The sequence below is a fragment of the Amia ocellicauda genome, chromosome 19, assembly GCF_036373705.1.
Source record: "Amia ocellicauda isolate fAmiCal2 chromosome 19, fAmiCal2.hap1, whole genome shotgun sequence".
Taxonomy (NCBI): domain Eukaryota; kingdom Metazoa; phylum Chordata; class Actinopteri; order Amiiformes; family Amiidae; genus Amia; species Amia ocellicauda.
The window spans coordinates 8,074,647-8,102,466 of record NC_089868.1 but is presented as its reverse complement, the minus strand read 5'-3'; the positions used below and the strand labels follow the sequence as shown (position 1 = coordinate 8,102,466).

At 41.5% G+C, this 27,820-nt stretch overlaps 1 protein-coding gene across 6 annotated transcripts in view; it reads left to right on the top strand.

Annotated features, from left to right (window-relative positions):
• The window catches only part of patj (PATJ crumbs cell polarity complex component), a 280,589-nt gene that overhangs the window by 183,855 nt on the left and 68,914 nt on the right, over window positions 1–27,820 (top strand). For all 6 annotated transcript variants that reach the window (XM_066691664.1, XM_066691663.1, XM_066691661.1 and 3 more), the window contains one exon: window positions 21,332–21,528. In XM_066691664.1, the coding sequence (XP_066547761.1) occupies window positions 21,332–21,528 (197 nt within the window). The remainder of the gene's footprint in view (window positions 1–21,331; window positions 21,529–27,820) is intronic.

Sequence of the window (27,820 nt, the reverse complement as noted above, 5' to 3'; positions counted from 1 at the left end):
TTTTTTTCTCTTATCTCTTGGGAAAGCAAATTCCACTTCAGAACCCATTCAATGTCATAGCTATCCAGAGCTGAGTAAAGCATATTGTGAATTTGTATTCAATATTATAATAACTTGCATTACCTTGGTGCATATAAAACTTTGATTAAACAGGACTTTTTAAAAGAATATTGTTAAAATTAATATTTTCTGCATGTAATGGTATGTGTTCAGTAAGTACAACCCATGGAATCATGTTCAGAAAAAGAACATGCAAAAAGAACTTGATGCTTTTTTATATACAAATGAAGGTACTTTATATAAATATAGCATAATATACAGTGGAATCTAATTTGATGCTTTATTATTCATAGAACAAAAAAGGGAACCCAGTAAGTGTGATTTTTACAACAATTTAAAGTTGTTAAATAAAGGCCTTGTTATACTCAGATTAGTGTTTCTCAATATCTGGCAACTTATCAATGTATTATTTCTGCAGTTAATCAGTGCATAACGAGGAACATTATGCAACAGAAAGGTTTCTCTGGTATTGTATATGCATTTATCTTTGTCGTTTTTAAAAACACTAGCTTCGGTTAAAGTCAACCAATGTATTTTAATTAACATCAGTCTTTTAAAATGAGAAGACTGTAAAGTTATACCAGCTCTGTTTTCCAAAACAGGATGCCTCCTATCAAAGAATACAAGATTATACAGTGACTTGCTATTCTCAGCATCTGCTATGTTTGTCACAGCATTCATATACCGGAAAGCTAATGCCTTTGGATTTGAAGGACAGTCGACTGTTGATTAACCAAAACAATTTCCGCAGAGAGCACTGGATCACGTTGGGTGTCACATTCCTAGTATACAAAGCATCTTCCTCCGCTGAAAAGTCACTGAAGCCAAGAATTCAAGTGGAATTCTCTGCCAAGGGATATTATGCGATATTATGCAATATTATGCAAGTATGAACGGTCATACGTTTAATGCGTGAAATTGTGTGGGCACATAATCTGGTAATTCCCTGGGGCATTATTAAGACAAGTTTGATGTTGCTCTATAGATTTTTCCTCACGGATACCTATTTTGTGTTACGAATAAATAAAGTGGTTTAAATATCCAAACAGCTTTGCATCACTTTCATTACTTTAGGCGACGGTTATTTAAATACTGAGCATCACACATCAGTGCATTTAAATGTAATTCCCATCACAGGATCTTCGTAGCATTAAACTCTCCTGGGCATTATTTTACTGTATTAAAACAATAAGCATGTGCTTTTCTACAGGAGTGTGTATGATGTAGGTCACATAATAAATTATACTTTACCCAAATATTATCTCCTTCTGTCTGCCGTCCTTAGATGGGAATGAGGTTTTATTACTTGATAGAGGCAAGGTTTTAACAAGCATGAGTTAGTATATCCCAGGCTTTAATCTGCATTTAGTCATTGCCGGCAGCTGTATCCTGAGTTATGCATCTAATATTCTAGCTCTAGCAGGATAGTCTAGGACAAATATTTATTTAGTTGGAGCAGTAGTGTATCCTTAGCGCTGTCATGTTTAAAGCGCTCCAGTTCAGAAAAAGAGCCCATGCTGTGTTCCGGGAAGTCCTACAATTTCAGCACTTGTAGAACAGTGCTGAACGACACTGAACACAGCTGGGATTGCATTCTAATACCAGAACCGTTTTTGTAAATTGTGTTTGTTTTAATGTGTTCCTTAATGGTACATAATGTGTTAGGGTGGCCACAATTGTCTGAGTGTTGTGCTCATAACTAGACATATGGTATGTGTGTTCAGTCTGTCTCCTTTCATGCTCTCCAACTGAGCCAGCATGGTGAGTTCATTGGTCAGATCCTCCAGTGATGGGGTCCCCCTCATCTGCCAGTGTAAATTACAGAATTTCTTCTGAGTATGATTTGTTCCAAAAGAGTGCGGCGGCATTCAAAAAGACAAAATAAAACCGGGGAGCAAACGTCTGTGGAGGACACTATTTTTAGAATCTCTCGGTGACATTATTGCAATCAGCCTGGAGCTTTTTGAAATCCTATCAATACATGTATTTGTCCATGAAAGAATCTTTAAAATATTGCAATCAGCTCAATCTGTAATTTGTTCAATATATCCTGATTGCACAACTATTCAAATTCTTTGTACAGAATGTGTTTGTTAATTAATTATTTTGCTGTGGTTAACATAATGGTATTCTTTCTATATGGACTTTCTCTACAGCTTTTTTTAATCCACTGCGCTTTCTGAGTGGAGAGATCACAATAAAATGTGTTATCAGTATTGTTTAGATCCTGTTGGTCTACTTAAAGTTCATAAAGCAGAACTACATCATGCATATACTGTAGATTTTATATTTTAATTAATTGATTAAACTACCATTTCAAACTGAAATTTGAAAGCCCTTCTCAGCACAGGCTTTGTCTCAAGCTACACTGTTATTGGGTAGTTGCCCTTTCCAGCCATTTGACCTCTTCTAATATCAGCTGGTGTTTCTTAGCAATAACTTTTCTCATTCTGCACCAGTTCTATTCTTACTGTGAATATAAATGTATAATTTGGCAATATAGGAAAATAACCTACCTTTCCACACACTGATCTGAGATATAGGACCAGATGAGAACTTGTTAGCCTAGAACAATGAAGCAGGAGTTTACAGCTATGAATTTGAACTATATAGCTTACTTTGAGCCCTCACCACACATCAGAAAATACATTTACTCTCCAGTTTAAATAAATTGAATTTGGACCACTGGCCATCTGCAAATATTTGCTCTTGCTCATTCAAGGTCAAGTTGAGAATGCTTTGGTTAAGATCTATATTTTACCATATTGTTTTATTCTGATCCAGGTTTTCAAAAGCTGGCAAGTACACATGTGCTTGCTTTAAAGACACCAAAAGCACAATGACAACATATTGACAATGTCTGTGGCAATGTTTGAAAGAGAAGCGTGCACATCCTCATAATGTGAATGCTTTATAGATTAATATTTCCTAAGTAGAGAGAAAGGGAAACAATTTTAGACCGTTCTCTTGGACACTATGGGCAGATGAAAATGATGTTATGTTTGTTTGTTGTTTGATTTTTGTTGGTGGTGGTTGTTGTTTAAATTAGGGTGCAATTGAGAAGGGATCTGTTGACGATAGAAAACAGCAGAGAATTAATGAAATCATCAATCTATGCAACAGTACGGCACGGCTGCTTAGGCAGCATTTCTTCATTTCTGGAAAATTCACAGGGCTGAGCCATTAATCACTTGCCTTATCACTGTTTTATTGGCATCAGCGTCACTGTGTCTGTGTGTCTTACCTGTGTAATCGGGATTCTGAAATGTACCAGACAATGGTGCTGTTTCAAATAATATGCTGACCTGAAAGCAATGTAGGATAGATTATTTTCTAGATTTATAACAGTTGTTGTTATACATAGGGTGAACTGATGATGTGAGAGCAGTACTGATCTTGGGTTGATATTTGAAAACAGTGTTACCTTGATTCATCCCAGTAGGATGGCTTTATGAACCATGATAACCTGATTAACCCCAATTTGCAAAATGTTACAAACCATGTTAATTTCAATACTCCCAATGGGACTATCTTTTGTAAACAGTGTTGTCCTTACAACTCGCAAATAATTGTCTGATGTAAACAGTGAATTCTGAACTCACAGACCAAATAATGTAAGTCATAATTCTCTTTTAAATTACTCTTGTTTGCTAAAAATGTATTCAGATGTACTTTGAAAAGCTCAGATTAATATATAATATAATATTGACATATAATACATTTTTCAGTATCTTATATATATATATTATATTTTGTTTTATTTTTTTGCTCAACCTCAAATGATTATATGCCAGTTTTGTTCTGATTTTCAGGTTTTTCATGTTTTAACTCAATTTCTACCACCCAAATGCTATTTTCAGGATTCAAGGTAAACCTGGAAACTCCCTGAATCTTAGGAAGCTGTCAGCAAATACATGCATGATTCAGATGCAGACATGTCAAGGGAAACTATATATCGAATTAGGCCAGCTGTTAAAAATGTGGCTTCTTGTTAGAGTTACTCTTTTTTTTCTCAGTGCCACAGTAATATGATATGGGATTCTGATTTTTAAGTTTTAGTCATTAACCAGATTTATACTTCCCCAGTGGTTATTTAAGCATGCAGGTTATACCTGAAAACTGCCAGTGTAAAACTTGCACAGCTGTCTGCTTCATATGCAGGAGAGAAAAAATGACAATGTAGATGGGGAACTGAATTACCTGTTAGAAAAATATTGATACTTATTACATATGTGAATTCTTTTTAGTATTAGGTTAGAACAGCAGAGATTTAGATGCTGCCCACTTAATTGCTTCTCTTTTCAGGCTGGTGTGGTTGATTTCCTTTCTATGTATTATACCTGCAGTTAAACCTGCAAATCTTAAGAAAAACAGCTCCCAATATGGTCTTCCTGTTACGAATGTCTCTTAATAAGTATTTTCAGCCTAGTGTAGCATTTATTTTGCTTTGTGTGTTTTCTGCATATCAATTTATGTCTATACTAGCATCATCTCACCATCACCATTGGCCTATATCGATCCACTATTAGATGAAGGCCTCCCCAAGATGTGTTACCTTACTTCGATCTACAGCTCCTCTTTTCCATGTTACGCCTGCAGTGTATGATTTAATCTTTCCTTATTCTATGTGATCGTCTTCCAAGTCTTTTTTCATATTTTGGAATCCATTCAATAGCTTCCTTTATCCATCTGTGATCTGTTCTTCTTGCAATGTGTCCAGCCCATTGCCCTTTTAACATTTTCACTCTTTCAAGAATGTCACATGAATTACCATGCTCCTTTGTGTCGTCCACAGTTTCTGTATCATTTCAGCATTAAGTGAGCAGGTTTCATATCCATAAGTATAGTATGCATTGGTCAAATACTTTTCTCTTTAGGCTAGTGTGTACATTTCTGCTGTTTCTTCCAAATATACCCCATCCCATTTTCCCATCTTTCTGGGAGGATGTGTTGTCCAAGGTAGACATAACATTTAACTTCTTTGAGTATCTACATCAGTTTTCTGAGATGTAACAAAGCTGCTAAACATGACTTTTGTTTTACTATGGTTTAAGTCCAGTTTTCTTGCTTGTATCTGAGAGTTCATGAAATTGAAGCTGCAGGTCTTCAGGTATTTATGACAATGTCATCTGCAATTTGTAAGATGTTCAAATAAGCTCTGTTTAACTTGATTCCTTGACACTACTAGAAAACTACACAACTGTGCTCAGTCCATTTTATTTTTAGTTAGATGCTACTTTCTTAAAAACAAAGAAAGTAAACGCCATGATGTACAGTTTTGAAGTTTGCTATTAGCGGCTGGTTAAAATGTTATTTAATCCCGCCCAAAAATACTGGGGTGTCTAAAGGTGTCTAAAGCCTCTAGCAGTTATACCAAAATGTAAAGAAAGCCCATTCGGCACAGGTTTGCATAGGGGCTGGGTTTATTCACACGCCTCCAGTCGAAAAGCTCCGATGACCGGAGGTGCATGGTGTCAGTTGTGTTTCAGAGCTCCTAGCAGTCACACTTGCGTCAGGTGCTCTCCAAAATTGTTTGCTTTTTTGTTTGAAGTTTTACTATTGAATGTATATGTTTGAAGTTTTATTGAACATTTGCTGCAAAAAAGATTAATGTGTTTACATACCGGGCCCTGACGGTTTCAGATAAGGGATTGTGGACCTATGCTTTGTATAAGATGGGAAGGAGACTAATGGGCTAATAGTTCATCAGATCTTCTTTGTCTCCTTCTTGTGAAGGAGAATGACAGTTGCATTTTAACATTTCACTGGTGTTGTTTATTTCTGATACACTTTGTGGTTAAAAAGACAGTTTTCCCACTGTGATTCCTTTTCCCCAGGTGCTTTTAATGGCATAGCCAAGAAGTAGGACATCTGATTTTGATTGTTATGCCATGAACATTTTTCAGGGTAATTATCTGATTCTTTCCTATTCCAAGGGATCATTTAGCTTTTTTGATGTTCCCATTATTTTTATTAGGTAGGTGTTAAACTTTTATATAATTATACAATTCTATCTTATGTACATGAATGCTTTAGAAAGCTATTAAAATATTGAAATATGAAGGCATTTTGTCAATAATCACAGGCATTGGCATTGTGTTGTTCACTAACTGGAAGGTTCCAGAATTCAGCTACCAATTCAGCTTGGTAGTTACTTCCAGCAGCTCTCTGTAGGTTTTCCCTCAGTACTATACAAGATGGAGAAGCTGCTGCAAAGCTCCCAGAGGGCTCTACACAATGACACTCACACAACTCAAAGAAGCTCCAGCCATGTCACACACACACAGGGGCTTGACATTTCAAGCAGCATGATCCACCAAGGACACACAGCTCTGTTGTCATCTTGTGAAAACAAAGGAAAAGGTTACAATTGAGAGCCCATCTTAACTGGTTTCCTTTGTGAGACACTTATTGATCCAAGAACATCATCAAACTGCTTCTTGAAGCCTCAAGGTCTCCACAGCACTGTTCTTTATATTAATGTGATGTTTGTTGATGCACCATTAATGTTTTGTAAATGTCAGATGCATTATTAAAATGCAATAACAACTCGCCCCACTTACGTTAGACCTTGCGATTTTAGGGTGTCAAATGCAAATATTGTTTGAAAGTGTTATTACAACATCATAAGAACATAAGAAAGTTTACAAACGAGAGGAGGCCATTCGACCCTGCAGCTATCACCCCCAGCATCAAAACATGCAAACCTGTAGGATCTGCTATCAGCAGTTAATGCCAAACAGGGCCAGTGACCTTATATCCACCTTGTCACTGCTTAATACACTGTAGGCATGCATATATTAATCTTGACTACAGGTGCACACATACAAAATTTCACATCCGTAACACAGTTGCCTTCCCCACGGCAACATGCTGACTGCATTTAAAGTACCCAAAAGCGTCTAATTAGAATTTTAACAGATGTCCCCTGTTCCCAGAGGGGCCCAATGGAAATGGCAGTGTTTAAAATTATGAAGGACTTGGGAGCCTTTCATATTTGTCAGAACAGTGGTGGGATTTCATGATGCAACATTTTAACGGTACATTTTCCATTCGCCAGACGGTCCTGAGGAAAAAACTCGGAGAGAGGGAAAGGGAGATTAGGCTCTGCAGCAGCCACTTTCATGATTGAAAATGCACTGTTTCCATCATTTCAAGGCATGCGAACAAGTCCTTAGAAACAAAAGGGGTGTACATCTGCACAGAGAAAATATTGAAATTGCCTGTCACACTTTAAACTGAGGTTTTGCTTATTGATGTTTTATGCCCAATTTAAGTGTTTAGTAGAGGATTAATTCTGTTCTTACAGAGTATTACTGAGGACTGAATACATTCATGATAGCATATACAAAAGGGATGGAGACAAAACAAAATAGAAAGAATATACAGTACTGTGCAAGAGTTCTAGGCAGGTGTGAAAAAATGCTTTCAAAAGTAGACATGTTAATAGATTATATTTATCAATTAACTAAATGCAAAGTGAGTGAACAGAAGTAAAATCTAAATTAAATTTGTATTTGGTGTGACCAGCCTTTGCCTTCAAAACAGCATCAGTTATTCTAAGAACACTTGCACAAAGTCAGGGATTTTGTAGGCATATAGCCAGGTGTATGATTAAACAATTATACCAATCAGATGTAAATGATCATCAATGCAATACAGTGAGGGAAAAAAGTATTTGATCCCCTGCTGATTTTGTACGTTTGCCCACTGACAAAAAATAATAGTGAGAGAAAGATTAACAACAACAAAGTCCAGAAAAACGCATTTCAATTGAAGTTATAAATTGATTTGCATGTTAATGAGTGAAATAAGTATTTGATCCCCTATCAATCAGCAAGATTTCTGGCTCCCAGGTGTCTTTTATACAGGTAACGAGCTGAGATTAGGAGCACTCTCTTAAAGGGAGTGCTCCTAATCTCAGCTCGGTACCTGTATAAAAGACACCTGTCCACAGAAGCAACACAAAAGAACTGTTGGTCTCCCTCGGTCTGGGGCTCCATGCAAGTTCTCACCTCATGGAGTTTCAATGATCATGAGAACGGTGAGGAATCAGCCCAGAACTACACGGGAGGATCTTGTTAATGATCTCAAGGCAGCTGGGACCATAGTCACCAAGAAAACAATTGGTAACATACTACGCCATGAAGGACTGAAATCCTGCAGCGCCCGCAAGGTCCCCCTGCTCAAGAAAGCACATACACAGGCCCGTCTGAAGTTTGCCACTGAACATCTGAATGATTCAGAGGAGAACTGGGTGAAAGTGTTGTGGTCAGATGAGACCAAAATCGAGCTCTTTGGCATCAACTCAACTCGCCATTTTTGGAGGAGGAGGAATGCTGCCTATGACCCCAAGAACACCATCCCCACCGTCAAACATAGAGGTGGAAACATTATGCTTTGGGGGTGTTTTTCTGCTAAGGAGACAGGACAACTGCACCGCATCAAAGGGACGATGGACGGGGCCATGTACCGTCAAATCTTGGGTGAGAACCTCCTTCCCTCAGCCAGGGCATTGAAAATGGGTCGTGGATGGGTATTCCAGCATGACAATGACCCAAAACACACAGCCAAGGCAACAAAGGAGTGGCTCGAGAAGAAGCACATTAAGGTCCTGTACCTGGCCAGTCTCCAGATCTTAATCCCATAGAAAATCTGTGGAGGGAGCTGAAGGTTCGAGTTGCCAAACGTCAGCCTCGAAACCTTAATGACTTGGAGAGGATCTGCAAAGAGGAGTGGGACAAAATCCCTCCTGAGATGTGTGCAAACCTGGTGGCCAACTACAAGAAACGTCTGACCTCTGTGATTGCCAACAAGGGTTTTGCCACCAAGTACTAAGTCGAAGGGGTCAAATACTTATTTCCCTCATTAACATGCAAATCGATGTATAACTTTTTTGAAATGTGTTTTTCTGGATTTTGTTGTTGTTATTCTGTCTCTCACTGTTAAAATACACCAACCATTAAAATTATAGACTGATCATTTCTTTGTCAGTGGGCAAACGTACAAAATCAGCAGGGGATCAAATACTTTTTTCCCTCACTGTACCACTGACAATCTGCCTTTGCAAACATACTAAACCTAAATGTTCTGCACCTAGCAATGTTTTTTGTAAGAGCCTCATAAATCCCAAAGTAGGGCCATTTCCTCTGCAATGGGACTCTGTTCTACTGGCCCTGCATTAGCATTGAACGTTGTTTACTGTGTGTACCTTATTACTTCAAGCTAGCGCTAGTGTGTTTTTATTACATTTTTTATAAATTGAAGTTGTCTTTGATCAGACATATTATGGTTCTCCCAGGTGCAGTATATTGTTTACATCAGATGGATGGTCTTTATGTTATATTTAATACGGTTGCTTGGTCATGGTGAGCTGGAAAATCAGGAGGATAGACCTGTGATTTAAGAACCAATTTATAATTGTATTTAAATCAGTTTACTTCTTTGTTAGCTTTTTGCGTATTTGTAATAGTTTTGTTGTTCTATGTTTTTAAGTATTTGTTATTAACTATTAACAAACAAACAAAACAAAAAACCTTTTCTTTATTTACTGTATTTATTGCAGTGGAGTAGAAAAATCACATTAACTTAAAACTTTGAGCTGGGGACATTTTATTTTATTTTTGAGATTACAGCATATACAGTGCATCCGGAAAGTATTCACAGCGCTTCACTTTTTCCACATTTTGTTATGTTACAGCCTTATTCCATAATGGATTAAATTCATTATTTTCCTAAAAATTCTACAGACAATACCCCATAATGACAACGTGAAAGAAGTTTGTTTGAAATCTTTGCAAATGTATTCAAAATAAAAAACAAAAAAGCACATGTACATAAGTATTCACAGCCTTTGCCATGACACTCAAAATTGAGCTCAGGTGCATCCTGTTTCCACTGATCATCCTTGAGATGTTTCTACAACTTGATTGGAGTCCACTTGTGGTAAATTCAGTTGATTGGACATGGAAAGGCACACACCTGTCTATATAAGGTCCCACAGTTAACAGTGCATTTCAGAGCACAAACCAAGCCATGAAGTCCAAGGAATTGTCTGTAGACCTCCGAGACAGGATTGTATCGAGGCACAGATCTGGGGAAGGGTACAGAAAAATGTCTGCAGCATTGAAGGTCCCAATGAGCACAGTGGCCTCCATCATCCGTAAATGGAAGAAGTTTGGAACCACCAGGACTCTTCCTAGAGCTGGCCGCCCGGCCAAACTGAGCGATCGGGGGAGAAGTGCCTTAGTCAGGGAAACAAAATTCTCTGGTCTGATGAAACAAAGATTGAACTCTTTGGCCTGAATGGCAAGCGTCATGTCTGGAGGAAACCAGGCACCGCTCATCACCTGGCCAATACCATCCCTACAGTGAAGCATGGTGGTGGCACCATCATGCTGTGGGGATGTTTTTCAGTGGCAGGAACTGGGAGACTAGTCAGGATCGAGGGAAAGATGAATGCAGCAATGTACAGAGACATTCTTGATGAAAACCTGCTCCAGAGTGCTCTGGACCTCAGACTGGGGCAAAGGTTCATCTTCCAACAGGACAATGACCCTAAGCACACAGCCAAGATAACAACGGAGTGGCTCCAGGACAACTCTGTGAATGTCCTTGAGTGGCCCAGCCAGAGTCCAGACTTGAACCCGATTTAACATCTCTGGAGAGATCTGAAAATGGCTGTGCACTGACGCTCCCCATCCAAACTGATGGAGCTTGAGAGGTCCTGCAAAGAAGAATGGGAGAAAGTGCCCAAAAATAGGTGTGCCAAGCTTGTAGCATCATACTCAAAAAGATTTGAGGCTGTAATTGGTGCCAAAGGTGCTTCAACGAAGTATTGAGCAAAGGCTGTGAATACTTATGTACATATGCTTTTTTTGTTTTTTATTTTTAATAAATTTGCAAAGATTTAAAACAAACTTCTTTCACGTTATCATTATGGGGTATTGTTTGTAGAATTTTGAGGAAAATAATGAATTTAATCCATTTTGGAATAAGGCTGTAACATAACAAAATGTGGAAAAAGTGAAGCGCTGTGAATACTTTCCGGATGCACTGTATATAATAGTATTGTAGTGATCTGTAACTTATATCCTATAGGGAGGTACTGCAGTATTCGTACAGTGTTCGTGTGTCTGTCAGTTCTGATCTAATTTATTGAGTGGGGAATTATGGTGGGGTCAGGGGTTAAAGGCTGGTCCCACACTAGAAAAGAGGGGGAGCAATAGATTGGGGAGGATGCCAGATGAGGGCAAGGTGAAGTATAGGATGCCCCAGTCTACAAGACAGAGTGCTTTATCTACAGAGGCTTTGTTGCTCTTGAAGTATAAAACATGTTTTGTAAGTCGCCCTGGATAATTAAAATTAATAATAATTTTAATACTAATAATATTAATAATAATAATAATAATAATAATAATAATAATAATAATGTTGCAATTGTGTAATTAATTGGATTGTATTTCATCAAAGTTTAAGTTACATGTGTTTTGTTTATTTTTATGATGTGTTCCTATGCTGTATTTCCTGTGAGCTGGTGTAGGAACAAATACCTAAATATTTCTTTATTCACTTATCTATTAAAACAATTAATTGGAGGGTAGTGCTAATTTGGAATAATATGTTACCCCACTTTGAAATTACTCACTGCAATTCATCCTGCTTTCAACATTTACTCCTTTGATTTTTGAGCAGGGTAGGCTTAATGCTTGCATTCAGGTGGTATTGGAAACTGTGAATTAACCTTTCTCAGGATAAGACAGAGGCGCTATAATTCCAATAAGGAAGCAGTCAGGATTGAGGATCAAAAAGAGGCACACACTTCCCTTTTGACTTCTCTTTCACGTGTCCAGCCAGCTCCAGAAATGTCCTAAGCCAGTGAACTGACAGTGTGCCAGTTACCACATCTGCCAAAGTTACTTTATGCTGTTATTGAAGGCTCATTCCCCCCTAATCCCCAGACTGTAGGACTGCAGGCACAGACCAGTTGTGCCACTTGAGAGGCCTTACACTGTATTTGCCCTATGGATAATTTATCCGCAAACGTCTTGCAGTGTTTTTGCTGTGGAATAATTCATAGTGTCTGTGGCGTGTTGAGGTGGGTGGCCGTTTGCCCCTCTGACAGGTCGATGATATACGAGACTCATTTATTCTTGGCCCACTGGGAGGCGCAAAGCTACACTCCTGCATTGTGGGAGAGACACATGGCTGGCTGTTAAAATGATTGGAGCAGCAAAGGTCCTTGAAATTAATGGATAATTAATGTGGATGGTTCAGTCACACTCCGAGAAGAGGAATCTGTGAGCTTTCATGGCCAGAGTGTATTGCGAAGTTTATTGCATTTGGAGGTTTAATTGTAGCATTGCCTTTGCACATATAGTAAAGAAGTTAAACTATAAATATGTAATACTCAGTTTGAAGCATTTACTCAAGGAATATTAGAACATTTTCACCAGGTGATACCCTCCCATTTCCATTCCATGTGGGTAGTAGGTGAGGACAGGGGTTGAGTTATAAAGTGGATGTGTATTTGTATCTGCAATGGATGGAGGCAGTGGGGTCCGATTTATGGGGGTTCCCATTTCCCTAGTCACTTAGCAACTGCGTGTGCTCCCTTCTGTGCTTGCTTTGATTATGTAATGAAGCTCATTAGTCATCTGCAGCCCTGATGTCTCATTAAGGCTGGTGTTCGGGTAAACAGACATCTCCCACGGTGTGTCTCTGTCGTTGAAATGTAGTCTCCCGCTGAGTTAGAAAGTTGATCCGTTTATGTATTAATCAACCTGTCTACTATTGTATAGCTCTGTGCAATGCAGGGCTGGAAAATCTGAACGTGTGCCTCTGCATTAATTACATCACTTTCTGTAGGTTTACTCCACTTGGCTGTCAATAGGCATTTACATCGACCATACTGTTTTCCTTTCCAGATGATCTTCAACTGTCTTTGTCTTGAAAGGCATGTGTTGAGGGGAGGAAGATTAAGAACATAAATCTGGGAAAATGTGTAAGAGAACAGCGGTCATTAGAGAGGAGGTACAGCAGGAGCATCTCTTGTGGTGTAATGAAATAAACCAGCACATCAAGGCCAGTCATGCATTGTGGATAAAAATGTTAATTGCAGCGAAAGCCAAAGCTTACCGGTGGACCACACAAAAACATTACTTTGACCCTGGAGCAAGAGCGGAAAAAAAAATTAATTATCACCCAGCATGGAAGAACTGATATTTTGTAGAACTAGTCTAAACCAGCCAGGCTCAACCACTTTGCTACATGCACTAATTATATTTTATGAATGACCATTAATGATCTGAGGACAACTATCATCCTTACTTCTAAGACCATGTTTGGCTAGGAAATTGTTTTATGTGCATTAACTTCAATTTATTGATAATACGGGAGCCTTGCTGAATTCCCAATAAATTATGACAATTTTAGAGCAAATTTGTATTTATATGAGATATGATGCAGGGAAGGCTGCACATATTATTAAATGGGAACAATTGTTAGAATGATTTGCAAAAAGCTTTCTATTGAGAATGATCCACACTTTTTAAAGAATTATGTTTTTTTTTTTTTTTTTTTTATGTAACTATTGCTTATTTCATTTTGGTGAGACATCTGGTGAGACTACTATCCAAAAAGATGTGGCGTTTATGACTATAGAAGGCAGATGCATTTCACAGTTCGCAGACTTTGGACAATCCTGGAAGCTTGTGTCTGAGTTTTTAGTTTGGAAGCAGGGGTGAGTCTAGGATTTTGAAAATGGGGGGACCGTAAAGGGGCCATGATTATTACAGAGGGGCTGACATCTGCTAGGGGGGTCAAGGGGCATGGTCCGCCAGGAACATTTCTTTGTAAAATGGGTTAAAATGAGTTTAAAAACTAAGATTTAAGCAAATTACAAGGATAAGCTGGGCTATTTATAACAATACAGCAAACCATTTGCTAGTGACAAAATTATTATAAAATTGACATTAACACAATAGACAACAGTGATACCTTATTGCTGTTAACACAATAGACATAGACAACCTCTAAACTCTCTTCACCCCCAAATATTGAATGCATTTTTAACACTGTACATTAAGCCCCATTTAACCCATTAGCTAAAGTTACTGCTCCACTGATAATGAGTTGAGAGAGCCAGAGCCAGGCAGAGCCATATCTGAGCTTTCAATAAAGAGGACACTGCACAAGGTGGGGGTTGGAGGTGTAAACAAAGTGTTATGACCTCAAACAAATATTTACATTCAAAATAAATCAATTTATTAATGTGTGAACGATACGTTATGAGTGTAACATTCAATCCCTGGACCCTTATGTAAGATTATATACAGTGCAAATATATAAAAATAGGTAACATAAAAAACATCACATATTTGTTCAATACATGGTTGTATGGCAAAAAGGTTCTAAAATATTTCGCACAAAAAAACACAAACACTTGAGAGCTTAAACATAGTTTATAACAAACAATAAATAACATGAACGTTTAGTATTATCTTTTCAAGAAAATAATAGCATGTTTATCTTAGTTAATAAATTAATGTATATAAAAGTATAAACTTTGCAGAACAACGCAATTAAATGAAAATACATTTTAACACTATAACAAGGTAATATAGTACAAATATAACTCTGAAGAAACATCCAGTCCGGTCTGCTGTCACTGCTGTCATTGTTTCCTCAAAGAAAATCTCTAAAACATCCTGTTGATTTTCAATTCATAATCGACTTTTCTCTGCCTGTCAAACTCTGTGCTCTCACTCACACTCTCCCTTCTCGTCTCAACCGAACATTTCCTTTTGTAGATTGTTAATGCCCCAACTGGCACTCAGGGGGCCAGTCAGATTTCAGCAGGGGCCAGTGCCCCTGTGGCCCACCCCCTGGCTCCACCCCTGTTTGGAAGCCATCAAGAGCTCAGACGTATTATGATCCAGTCTTATGAGATTGTTGGTAAAGGGCATTGGGGGGTACAAGTGAAATCCATGTTAGAAAATGGACATTAATCTCAGTTGAACAAAATCAGTATCCAACCTATCCAATCCAGGAGATTCCAGTAGAGGAAAGATTAGGTTCTGGGTTCTGCTGAGGTCTGACCTCACAACATTTGCAACCTTTGTATTTTTGCAAAATATTGCTCTTTAATCTGCTGATATTTCCTACATGAAGCGGAAAGCCTGCTTAATGGGATATTGGCTTTATCTGTGGAAACCGGGCCCATGCTCACAGCTGTGGTCCTCTGCTTTGTATTTAGCTTTATTACTGACACTTTCATTTGGAGAGAGTTTGGGGAAAAAATAAAATAATTAGCTCTTATTTGCAGGGATTTATATAGCTCTTTGGTTTTAATAACTTATCACATTGCTACAGCATTTAAATCTCTTGATTGCTGGGACTATAAAAAAAAAATGTGAGAGTCATTGCCCTAATGCAGAAGATCGTAGAGTTGCTTTCCAGTGTCTGACAGCTGGCATTTCAACCAATTGTGTCTTCAAAATGGTTTCCATAAAACATCAATTAATTACCAGACTGTGTTAGTTTACCTTGTGAAACAACAGTCACAGCAATACTATGTTTATCCAGAAACCCAACCAAAATCAGGCTGACTGAATTTCAAAAGAAAGATGTAGGAAATGATGCCCAACAAAACCATGAAGTAAAACTGAAGAGCTTAGTTTTGATTCATAAGGGGTTTTAACTCAATGTAGTGCTGCACAAAACAATTAATTGGCTATTCGCAATGTGTTTCTGGGAGGGTCACACTGACTGAAAAGTCACTTTTCACAGCTGCAAGAGCTCGTGTTGATTAATCATTAAATGGGCAGGAACTGAGGAGAAACTGATTCGTAGATTCAATTTTATGTGTCAGTCACCTCAGTCAGTGGTATTCTTTGTCCCCTGCCACAAAACGCAAACAAAAAATCAAATAATAATTTTGTGCAGCATTATGTCATTTTTTCCCCCCTTGTCCTGCATAAACATTTACCAGCGCATATATTAAAATGCTTTGTTAAGCCTAACCACACTAGTGTGTTTCCCTGTGCTGTATTCTGTGAACTATAATATTTAGTGTGCATAGATAGATATGAGCTCAGACATTGTCTTACCCAGAAGCACCTGGGGAAAAGAGTAACAGTAATATAATAATTGTGTATTAAAGTTAAAAAGATATCAGTGACAATATGTGTGTGCATGCATTAAAGAAGGAGATAAAGGCCAGATTTGTCCAACAGTTTTGTTTTGTTTTTCTCCTCTAATTACGGTGTCCAAATAACACATGAAATGCTGTGTCCAAATATAAGGTATCAAATCCCATTAAGGAAAGCACCCAGTCACAGCTTAGAGGAGCTCTCGATAGGAAGGCGATTGCAACCGTCTCTTTGATATCATAAGCCATGTATGGAGGTGTTTAATCTGATAAACAGAAAGATGTGACCAAGTGAAGTATATATTTGTACATAATTAGAAAGCGGATATATGATTGTGCTGAGAGAATCTGTTTCCCAGCAATACTACAATATATACATGGAATTGCTTTTAATGGGAATGAGAAGGCAACAAAAAAAATATAAATCATTTGTCATGGAAGGTTTGGAAACATCAAAATTTAGAGTGTGGCTGTTTAGTGGCTGTGGTTTGGGGTTGGTACTCCAAGACTGTGCCTCTTATCACACACGGCATATTTTATGGTCACTGTTGCATGCATTCCTATTCAGTCACAAATATTCACCCCCACCTCCTTCCCAAAATATTGCATTGACTGTTAAGACCACATGTGAGTCTTGACCATCCTTGACAAGTTGTGAAAGGTATGGACAGCACAGAGCAGCCTTCTCTCTCTTCCTCCGCTTGCAACTTCAGAAACAGGTTCCCTGAGATACAGCTCACATTTTAGCCAAGAGTGCTCGTACACTAGCAAAATGGACTGGCTTGATAGAGTGGCACAGCGGGAGCTCAAACTGTTCATTTTGGACTGGGCTGTATCATTATAACACTGATGCCTTAGCAATTGTGAAACATAATGCAGAGGAGTCCACAAGGGAAATTCAGTGTGTGGGTATATAGAGCTGTTGCTTGCATAAATGCATTTTTTCCCCCAAGCTTGCTTTCCACAGCTGTGTGAGAGGCTATTTGTCACCACTATGCGAACTACATGGCATCCGTACTGTAATCAGTAACTCAATTATAAATCTCAATTCGCCTTCTAATTGCTGAAGAATACACCGAGATGTTCAAATACAGAACAATGATTGTTCTGTGTAGCTAATTTAAAACAGCAGCGATATAGCCGAAGGTGATCAGAGATATCAAAAATATATTTTCAGGCTAACAGTGTGTCTTCAAAGTTTAACACGGTTCTTCACGCTTCCAGATTAACTCATGAAATATGTATCTGGCAGCCACACTGAATGACCTGTAAGATATGCTCTATGTCACAATATGTCAACACTGACTGTTACCTCTTTGCAAATTGAACCACTGTATTATCAGATGGTAACGTAAATTGGAACATAGTCTTGTGTAAAGGCATTATGGGGCATTGCCCAGGAAACAGTAAAATGATTGAATGTTGATGTTGTTTTATATCACACACAAAAAAAAAACAAGAATGCGATTGCAGTTCAAATAACTTGGTGTGCAACACTACTGGCACAGTGAGAGAATTAAAGTTACAACTGTATTGATTCTTTGACTTTTTTTGAGAAGACCGCTAGACTTAAGTTTCTGCTTTAACCTTTAAGAACCTAGTGTGACATATATGTCACATACAGAGGCCTGGTAAATGGAGATAATATATTTTTTTCAAGATGGTAAAATGTTTCTGACATATAGGTCACACTGGGTTCTTAAGAAGGTTAAACACACCTGCTTACCAATGATTTATGCTGTGCAAATGTTGTTTTTTGTCTGAACAAAAGCCTAAAATAACCTTTATATTATACTTCCCTGTGGGTCCTTTGTCTTTCTTTCATTTTTTGATGCTATGGGTCCTTTGTGTTCTGGAATTCATTATTCATCAGAGGTGTTTGTTGTTTACTTATGTGCCCTTAAGCTATTAGTTACTATTCATTGCATTGCATCACTCACTTAACAACAAAGCATCTAATAGATCGGCTCTGCAACTCGGAGAGAGGGGTGAGGTTTTGATTGACACCCACTTGGTGTTTAAAGCCTTTCACGGGTCCATTGAATAATATTTGAATTGCTCACGATCCTTTGGCAATTGCAAAAAGGGGAATTATCTTCCTTTTCAGTGATGGTGCAATTGACGTCATACAGTCAGTCGGAGGAGCAAGGGTCTCGTTTAGCCCTGCCTCGGTCTCTGCAGACAGTGACTTGGACCCACTCTGATTCTCTACTGTCACATCATCGCAGCCCTTTTTCTGGGAAGCCTAGAGAACATTAATCATTCTTCACAGGTTGTCAACTATTCAGTGCGTGTATGTGCTTCTCTACATCATTAATATGGAAGAGATTCACTGCTCTATTCAGTCCCAAAGATAATTGTGGAAACACCCCTTGTCTGCAAACTGTTTTTCTTATTAGGCTTCCTTGCTCCCGGGATCCCTAGACTATTGATCATTGCCAGAACAGGACCCTGCTTCAGCTTGGGTGGTTTTAAATCTTGTTAATGCCAATGCAAATTATTACAAAGCCCACTATAAAAGTATGTAAAAGTGTACATACACAGCCAGTTTGGAGAGCCTCTGTGTCAGTGCTGCTTTAAAGGCACCTGAAGTAATTAAAAAGAAACCTTGCAGCCACATATACACAAATGGTGTCTTCTTATTTATGTTTAAACATAAATAGGACATTATATATCTTAAGATAATTCAAGCACTCAAAGTGACAATATGAAGAATCAGATTTGACAGTCTATGTACAGGTTTCTTAGTCAAGTTGGAAAAGTGTATGTGTGGGGGGGTTCTGCTGCAGAAGGGAAATTCAGACTTGACTGAGTGTCACAAGATAGGCCTATATGTATGTATGCTGCCATCAGCATTGCATTGGAAAACCTGAAATAACAGATTAATCGTGACATGCAGTAACATTATACCAAGGCAGCCTATGGCATTGCACCTACTACTACTACTGACTGTGTTGTTGTTGTTATTTTTACTGCTACAAGTAGTAGTATTATTAGTAGTATCCTATTATTATTTTTACTACCACAAATAATAATAATAGGACAAAAAAATGTATGTGTTGTATTAGATTTAAATATGAAATTAATTGCAATATTTTAAACGTATCACATTGATCAATCTCATGTTAGATGCAGTAATGATGACGGCTAAATGTGATCATGGATCCATAGGTGATCTGGCTAAATGGGCCTCAGTACTTGACTTATAGTTGTAAACGTAAGTTCCATTAAACAGCAGATCTTGTTATTTAGGCTACATAATGTGTCAGTATTTGTATTTGTGAAAACATTGTGACTGTCATAGAAGCAAGTATTTGTTCAAGAAGATATTCCACAATACAGAAATCTATATCTAAACCTTCAAAATAAAGTTACTGTACTAAATTCTACACGTGTTAAGTAGGTTAAAAGTTATCATAATTTTAAGTATTATTGTTTTTCATTATGATTGAATATGGAAGTAAATTTCCATAATAGTAAATGTCATACAGTTCAGGGTAGTAAATAATGCCTTCTTGAATTAAAGTTAATGAGGTTTAATTGCTTTGTTGATTTCGTTTTAATTGCACAGCTTTGTTTGTAGAGCATTAATCACAGAATGTGGCCTTTCAGTTCTCTTTCATTCATTGGATGTTCTTAACATAACAGATTTTTTTTTATTCTGGGGGGAGTTGTTGTTGCACGCACAATTCTGAGCCATGACAAAGCATGGGGCGCCAGATCAAAGCCCTCACAAATATGTATTAAGTGATTGATTAAGTGACTGATCTTTATCCAAGTTCTATGGGTAGCTGACGAGCAGTCTTTCACACCACAGATGCAAATTGTTGGGATGTGTTGAAAGTAAATAACTGGGTCTGCACTCACAGTACAGAGAAACAATCCAGCATTTTTCCATCTAATCCATAGTGTGTATGCATGAATGCAAGACAGGGACAAAACTATATACACACCTGTTTTATTGATGAAGATCTGTATGTTTTTTCATGATTGCTAAAAGGGAATCTACTCCAACCTTGACCCAAACTGTCTCTGCTAAAAACCTGGTAATAAAGCTTACCAAGTTGTGTCTGTATGTCCATATTAAAACAAGAGCCTAGGGGTGAAGACATGTACTTTTACTGAAATGTACTTGGATTGATCATTAGCACCTTGTACCCTGAATTAGGACAAGTTGATCTGCCTTTCATGTTTCGCAGTGTTCTTGAAATAAACTCAAGCACTCAGTTGGATATATTTCTTAATTATTTTTGCACTGTACATGTTGCATATGCTTTCAAGTTGCTCTTTTCACCTTCTGAGGAGCACTAATCAACTAGGCTTGGCTGCGATCCAGCTTATTAAGGACTTTAATTTTGTTTGGGTTTTTTTTTTATGTGTGTTGTTGCTGCATGTAGAGAAGGTATAATTAACACTTCAAGGTAGCTGTATTGCAATTTGAGAAGAGAAAAATGTCAACTGTGAAGCAGTAAATGCTGCATGCAGAAGAAGTAGACTGTTTGATATCAGAAAACCTCATACTAATGTATAACTTGCATTTTCTTAATTCTACTCACCAGACCAGACTCTGCTAACACACCAAATTACACTTGACACTTCAGATAAAGAAAGCTGAATATATTTAATTTTAGAAAGGGCAGATGACTGCATATTCTTTCACTTGTGATTGTCATCCCTGTACATCAGATTGGAGACTCGTATATCTGCTGTTTTATTTCTTATGTCTTATTTATTGAAGTTCTGTCAGGCCCAACCAATTCATAAGTCAAGAAGGGCCAATTCCAAGTCTTGGTGGATTGATTGGCCTGAGCATTTAGCATTGCTGTACATTGAATAATCAATCAGTCAGTTAGCCACAAAGGACAGACATGTGACACAGGAGACTGAGTTTAATTCAGTTTTCACTGGGGTTAGTGGCAGATCTATCTTTTTGTGCGGAGGACATTGAGACCTAAAACCGTTGATACATTTTTTTTTTTTTTTTTTTAAATTCTTATCACAACCTTCTGCATATCTGAGGTATCCTGTTTGGGTTTTTCCTCTTTGTTCCAGTTTTTTGTGAGGGTAAATTGAGTGTATTATAATTGTGCCTCTGTGTTTTCATTTTCATTTTCTCTGCAGAGAAGATCAGGCAGAGGTATGGAGAGCTGCCAGGAGAGCTGCACATCATTGAGCTGGAGAAGGACAAGAACGGACTAGGCCTCAGTCTGGCGGGCAACCGAGACCGCTCCTGCATGAGCATCTTCGTTGTGGGGATCAACCCGGGGGGGCCAGCCGGCAGGGATGGCCGCATCCACGTGGGAGATGAGCTGCTGGAGGTAGGAAGGAACTTTCATGGACTTGGATGGGAATGATTTTCTTTATTGTAAAATTTTGTGGGTTGCTCAAATACTTAAAGCCTTTGCTAATATGATTAAAATTACAGTTTTGTTTGAAATAATGCAGTTTTTGAATTACTATTGAATTACTGCAATATCCTGTCCAGTTGCATTTATGCTGTCTAATTACAGTGACATAAAAGGTGATATACAAAGCATTACATGTATATTGTATATTTGGATTGCCTGTAGGCAGAATTCGCCTATACCAAATCATATGTCTATCCAATGTTTTAAGATCCAGTCTTAAGCAAAAACAGTGGAGTAACTGTCATTGAACGGTTTTCGATCAGTCATATGAATTAGACAATCAACAGCTGTAACTGACCCCAGGCCTGGGCCCTACCGTCCAGACACCACAGGACTTGTATCTCAGCTGTGTCACAGTCAACCGAGATTCTCTTAATGCATTTCCTTTAGAGTTCACATTCAACACTGATGGGGTTGTGTGGGCTCCAAATCAGGGTCAGGGTTTCCTCAGCTTGCCTTACAGCAGCAACCCCAGTGTCTCACTAGTTACCTGTGATCTTGCATTGTTATATGTGAGAGTTGCCTGAGTCCTCTCCACAGTGCTGTCTCTCTACTGCTTACAATGTGGATGTAAAATACTGTTTTATTTATAAGTATTTTACATTTTACAAATAAAAACATTTCAAAATTGTAATACTTTTAATAATTTTTAAAATCTCATAGTGTTTAAATTCAAAATAACTAAACATGTGCATAAAAGAAAAACAAATGTGCTAAAAGCAAACCTGCTAACCAACAAAAAAATGTCAAATACATTGAAAATAACTGAAAATGAATCGGACAAATACAAAAAAATAAAAAACAAACCAAAACAGTCCAATTCATTTAAAATTAAAACCAAACGGCCAATGCATTTGACAAAAAAATATAACAAAAACAACCCAAAAAGCCAATCAAACTAGTGTTTTTAAAAACAACTAAATCGTTAAAAACAATTAAAATTCATTTTTAAAATTCATTTTAAAATATAATCATTCATAAAAGAATTAAAAGATCTTGGCTCGGGCTCCAGCAGGGGGAGATGGTCGTCCCCGGAGGTGGGTCCCATCAAGGGATCCTAAGCTCCCCCATATCTTTTATGTGCCAGATCTTGTAGGCTTCCTCCTTGCCCCTCTGCCCCTCGCCACCAGCACCTCAGGGAGGGAGATGTTATTCCCTTGGCAGGGCCATAAAGGATCCGCTGAGCAGTCGTCCGCACAGGAACGGCAAACCTGCGGAGGAACGGGAAAAACAGGAGCCAGACCCTGCAGGCGGAGGGGCAATCCCTAAAGATATGAGCCTCCGTCTCCTTCCCCAGGCAACCCTTATAGGGGCAGGTGTCATAAGGAGCTATGCCCCTTCTGTGCATGAACACTCGGGTGGGGAGACACCGACTCACAGCCATCCAGGAGACATCTTTCTGTGTATTCGTGAGGCAAACGTGCGTAGCGTTAGCCCAGATAAACCGGCAGGTTTCGGGAGGGAAATCTTCTATCCGGCTGGTCTCCTGGGTAGATCTCATCTGGCTACAGATGGTCTTATAATCCCAGGAGGCCAGCACGACTTTATGGAGGCCTACTTTGAGCGCAAAGGCTCGGAGCGCCCTGTAGAACGGCAGGGGATCCCACGAGTGCGGCCTAGTGTTATCCATGGCGCAGAGGCCGAATGGTCTCAGGCTGCTGGCAAAATAAAAGCGGTTCATAAAACTCACTTTCTTGCCAGCAGCCTGGATGTTCTTGACCACAGAGGCCAGCCCCTGCGCCTTTATCAGCCGCACAACGTCCGGGACCCCCCTGCCTCCATCCAGGGTACCCTTCACCATCTGCACTCTTTTCAGCCTCTCCATTTTGCTCCCCCAGACAAACCGAAATATAATTCGGGTCACTAGTTTTGCGATGACCTTGTCTGGGGGGAAGATCATTCCTACGTAGAGGAGTATCGGGAAGAGGATGGCCTTTACGACCAGTACCTTACCAGCCATCGTCAAGGTCCTTGTGCTCCAGCCGTGGATCTTCTTTTGGACCTTAGATATGGCCTCCTCCCAGCTCCGGGTGCCCGTGTTGGTCCCGTCGATCGTGATCCCCAGAACCTTGATAAACGGCTTCACAGGGAACACGGTCGACGAGCCCCGGCCAACAGGCCATGCCCTGGAGAGGTAGACCTCGCTCTTGGCCTTGTTGACAGCAGCCCCCGTCGCCCTGCAGAAGCCGTCCAGCAGTTCCTCGACCCTGGCCACGGACGGAGCGTCCGCGCAGACCACGGCCACGTCGTCCATGTAGGCCAGGGCCTTCAGTTGCTCTCCGCCGGAACCCGGGAGATGGAAACCTGTCACCCGGACATCCTGGCGGATCGCCTGCATGTACGGCTCCAGACAGAGGACGTACAGCAGGGCCGACAGGGGGCAACCCTGCCGGACCCCCGACCTGACCGGAAATGGTTCGGTCAGGTGGCGGTTCACAAGGACCCTGCTGCTTAGACCGCTGTAAATGATCTTAACCCATTTCCTCAGGCCAAGAGCGAGACCCATCCTCTCCATGACGAGCTGCAGGTATTCGTGGCCCACTCTGTCGAAGGCTTTCTCCTGGTCCAAGCTGATTAGGACCAGGGGAAGCCCTCTCTCGTTCGAGTAGGCCACGACATCCCTGAGCAGCATGGCGTTGTCGGCCGCCGATCTCCCCCGGGCACCACAGACCTGGTCGGGACCCACGACTGGAGGGAGTGGCCGCTGCAGCCGGAGCGTCAGTGCTTTGGCCAGTAACTTGTAGTCGGTGCACAGGAGGCTGACCGGCCGCCAGTTCCTCAGATCTTTTTGGTCTCCCTTCTTGTGAAGAAGGGAGAGGATACTCTTCTTCATAGAAGGGGCCAATCTACCCTCTCTGTACATCGACCCCAAGACCAGGGCCAGATCTTCTTTAAGCACCTCCCAAAAGATCTTATAGAACTCAGCAGGGATCCCATCGGGACCCGGTGTCCTTCCAGAGTTAAGACTCTTTATCACCTGGGAGAGTTCAGTGGTGGTGATCTCTGGATCCTCCTCCTCCTCCTTGTCCCCCTCATTGCGGGACTCCAACAGGGACAGAAAGTGATGGATCAGATTTTGATCCACCACCTTCTGATCATACAAATCCCACACCACTGTCTCAACAGCCTCTCTGCCCTCCACCTCTTGCCCCGAGGAGTCGATCATGGAGGACATTGCAGGCCACCTCTCCTTCGTTTTCTTGAAGAAGAAGCGGCTGCATTTCTCATCGTCCTCCATGATGCGGACCCTGGAAAGGACCTTGATCTTCTCTTGCTCCTCCCGATAGAGGGCGGAGAGACTCAGTTTGACCCGAGCCACCTCCTCAGCTAGGTCGAAGCCTCTGAGCTGTAAAAGACTCAGGCGCTGGAGGCGGGTGTTTAGATGGGAATATCTCGCCCACCTCTCACGAGCTTTCCGTTTCCCTAGCTGAATGAAGTAGCCCTTGGTCCTTTTCTTCACCATCTCCCACCACTCTATGGGAGAATCAAAAAGGTCCTTCAGGGTCCTCCACTCCTCGTGGCGTCTGCTAAAGGTCTTAATAACACGAGGGTCATCGAGCAGGGAGGTGTTGAGCTTCCAGACCCCAGGCCCCGACTCCCGTGTGCTCGGGATGAGCACCTCTGTCGTCAGGAGCCTGTGGTCTGAAAAGAAGACCGCCTCCGAAGACATGGCGGTCCTCTCCAGTGGCTTACTGAGGAGGACGAGATCTATCCTGGAGAAGGAGGAGCCAGAAGAACTCACCCAGGTGAACAAGGGGACCAGGTCCCGACCTGCATCGCAGAGTTCAAAGTCCTCCACGAACGCAGCGAGGTCCCTGCTGGATCTATCATTGCGGGGCTTACTCCAGTCTACATCCCTCAGAGCACAGTTGAAATCACCTGAAATGATAACTGGTAAGGTGCCGATCAGGTGCGGGCGTAGTTGAGGGAGAAAGAGGACTCTCTCTCTCTGGCTGGTGGGGGCATAGACATTGACCAGCCTCAATACAGCCCCCTTGTATTTAAAATCGAGGCTGGCCAGTCTGCCCGCCTCTATTACCTTAAATGTCTTTAGCTCTGTGAAGGGGTTTTTCAGGAGTACGGCAATCCCGTCCGCTCGGGACACATTGGACCCCGACCAGAAGGATTCTCCTAGGGTCCAAGTGTCCCGGAGATCTTTATATTCCTTTTGGAATGGGATGCCGCACTCCTGCAAACAGATGACATCCGCCTTCATACCAGCCAGAGAGTTTAGAACATCGGTCCTCTTTTTCGCCTCAGCAATGCTCCTCACATTTATTGATATAATAGTTAATGCCATAATGGCTGTGAGGGCAATTACCCGCTCCGTAACAATCATGTAAAGAAATCCTCCTCTTCCGCACTTCTCTCTTCTCCCTCACCTAGCTTAGCGCTCGCACCCATCATTTCAACCATTTGCCTCACCGCTTGATCCTCTAGGAAGACTATGTGGGGGGCTCGGCTCCCGCCACCCGGTAAGGCTGGCGAAACTCCACTGGGCTCAGGGCCCGCGGTGCTGGAGGTTCTCCCTGGTTCCCTTGTAGCCGAGGCCCGACGAGCAGATGGCAGGGCAGAGGCCTTGTGTGCGACTGAGGAGAGGACTGGATAGACCCCGCTAGTCGTTCTTTTAACTAAAGGTGGGGGAGGGGGTGGTTTCTCCCTTCCCGGCTGTCTGTTGCCACAGGCCTCCTCCCTCAGCGCCAGCGACCCTGCCATTGCGGCCCTGAGGTCTTCTTGGCAGAAGACACTGGCGCTGACTCTCCTCTCCTGAGGACCTGCGGCTCTCCCACTACTGCCGATAGGGCATACCTGTCCCCTCCCCTGAGAGAGTCTCGGTCGTGGGGCTGGAGGGATGTTACTATTTTGGGGCCTGTCCTCCACCAGGCTGCCCACTGGGGGGAGTGGAGAAGGCCCACAACTCTCCGCTCCGGACTCGGAGTGGGGCGTGTAAAACTGAGAGGGGGAGGTCTCTGCTGCGGGGGGGAGAGCCAGCAGAATTGAACCTCTTGCTCTTCGCACCCCCCCCACCCATGCTCCTCTTCTCCATCCTTCTCCTCTTCCCCGCCACAACTGTCCACTCCCCCTCTGCCTCCACTTCCGACCCAGAGTCGGAGAGGGAGCCTATGAGACTCCTGAGGACTGTTTCCTCTCTACCCCTGTCTAGGGGAATCTGTATTAAAGGAGCCTCCACTTGGTTTTCTGTCTCTCCACCACCCCCGAGGGCCCGCACCCTATTTGCATAGGAGGAGGGACAATTCCTAAAAAGGTGCCCTCCCCCACCGCACAGGTTGCAGGCCCTCTCCTGCTTGCAGGCCCTGGTCAGATGTTCTCCGCCGCAGAACTTGCACTTAATAACAGTGCAGGCTGCGGCTAAATGACCCAGGGCCCCGTAGTTCCTACACAATTTGGGCATGCCATGGTAAAAGACAAGCCCCCTATTTGCACCTAAAACTACGGTGCTCGGCAGGTTGCGTACTCCGCCGATGGCGGCCACTTCCACCTGCAGGCGCACCTGCCACGGTCGAGCACCGGTCCAAACCCCATCCTCGTCATTGACTCTCTTGCTTTCTGACAGGATCTCACAGTGTCTCCTCAGCCATACCTCTACATCGTACTCTGCCACTGCTTCGTTATAAAACTGAATCGTAACGATTTTGATTTCTCTATCAGTCAGGGCGTTGACCACAAAGTCACTCAGGGGCATACATTCTTTTTCCTTTCTATAGATATTCCAAAAACACTCCAGCACTTGAGGGTTCTGAAAACTCACCTCAAACACGTCCCTAGGTCCAGGCAGTTTCACCACGCAGTTCAGCTCAGAAGGGGCAAAGCCCAGGCCCCTCTGCAGCACGGACCTGCTGAACTCCAGCCGGGTGAGGGCCGCGGTCTCGGCTCCAGCCTCACGGCTGAAGCGCACCGCATTATGGCGCCTCACACCGGCGGTTCGCTGGGCCATGCTGCGCTTTCCTACCTGGGAGAAGGGTCCAGAGGCTCTCAATCCGGAGGTCGGGGCAAGTCCACCTGGCTGGGGAGCAGCTTCCACCTCCGGGGCTCTTGCAGGGAGCGGGCCTTGCGGGGAGAAGTCCGGGCCCTGGCTGCAGGAGGCCTCCCTCAGGGACGTTGCCGATCGGCCTGGTCGGTCCCTGGGATCCGAGGCCTCTCCTGGATCCTGGCTGGTGACGTCAGCAGGGAGTAGTCCTGG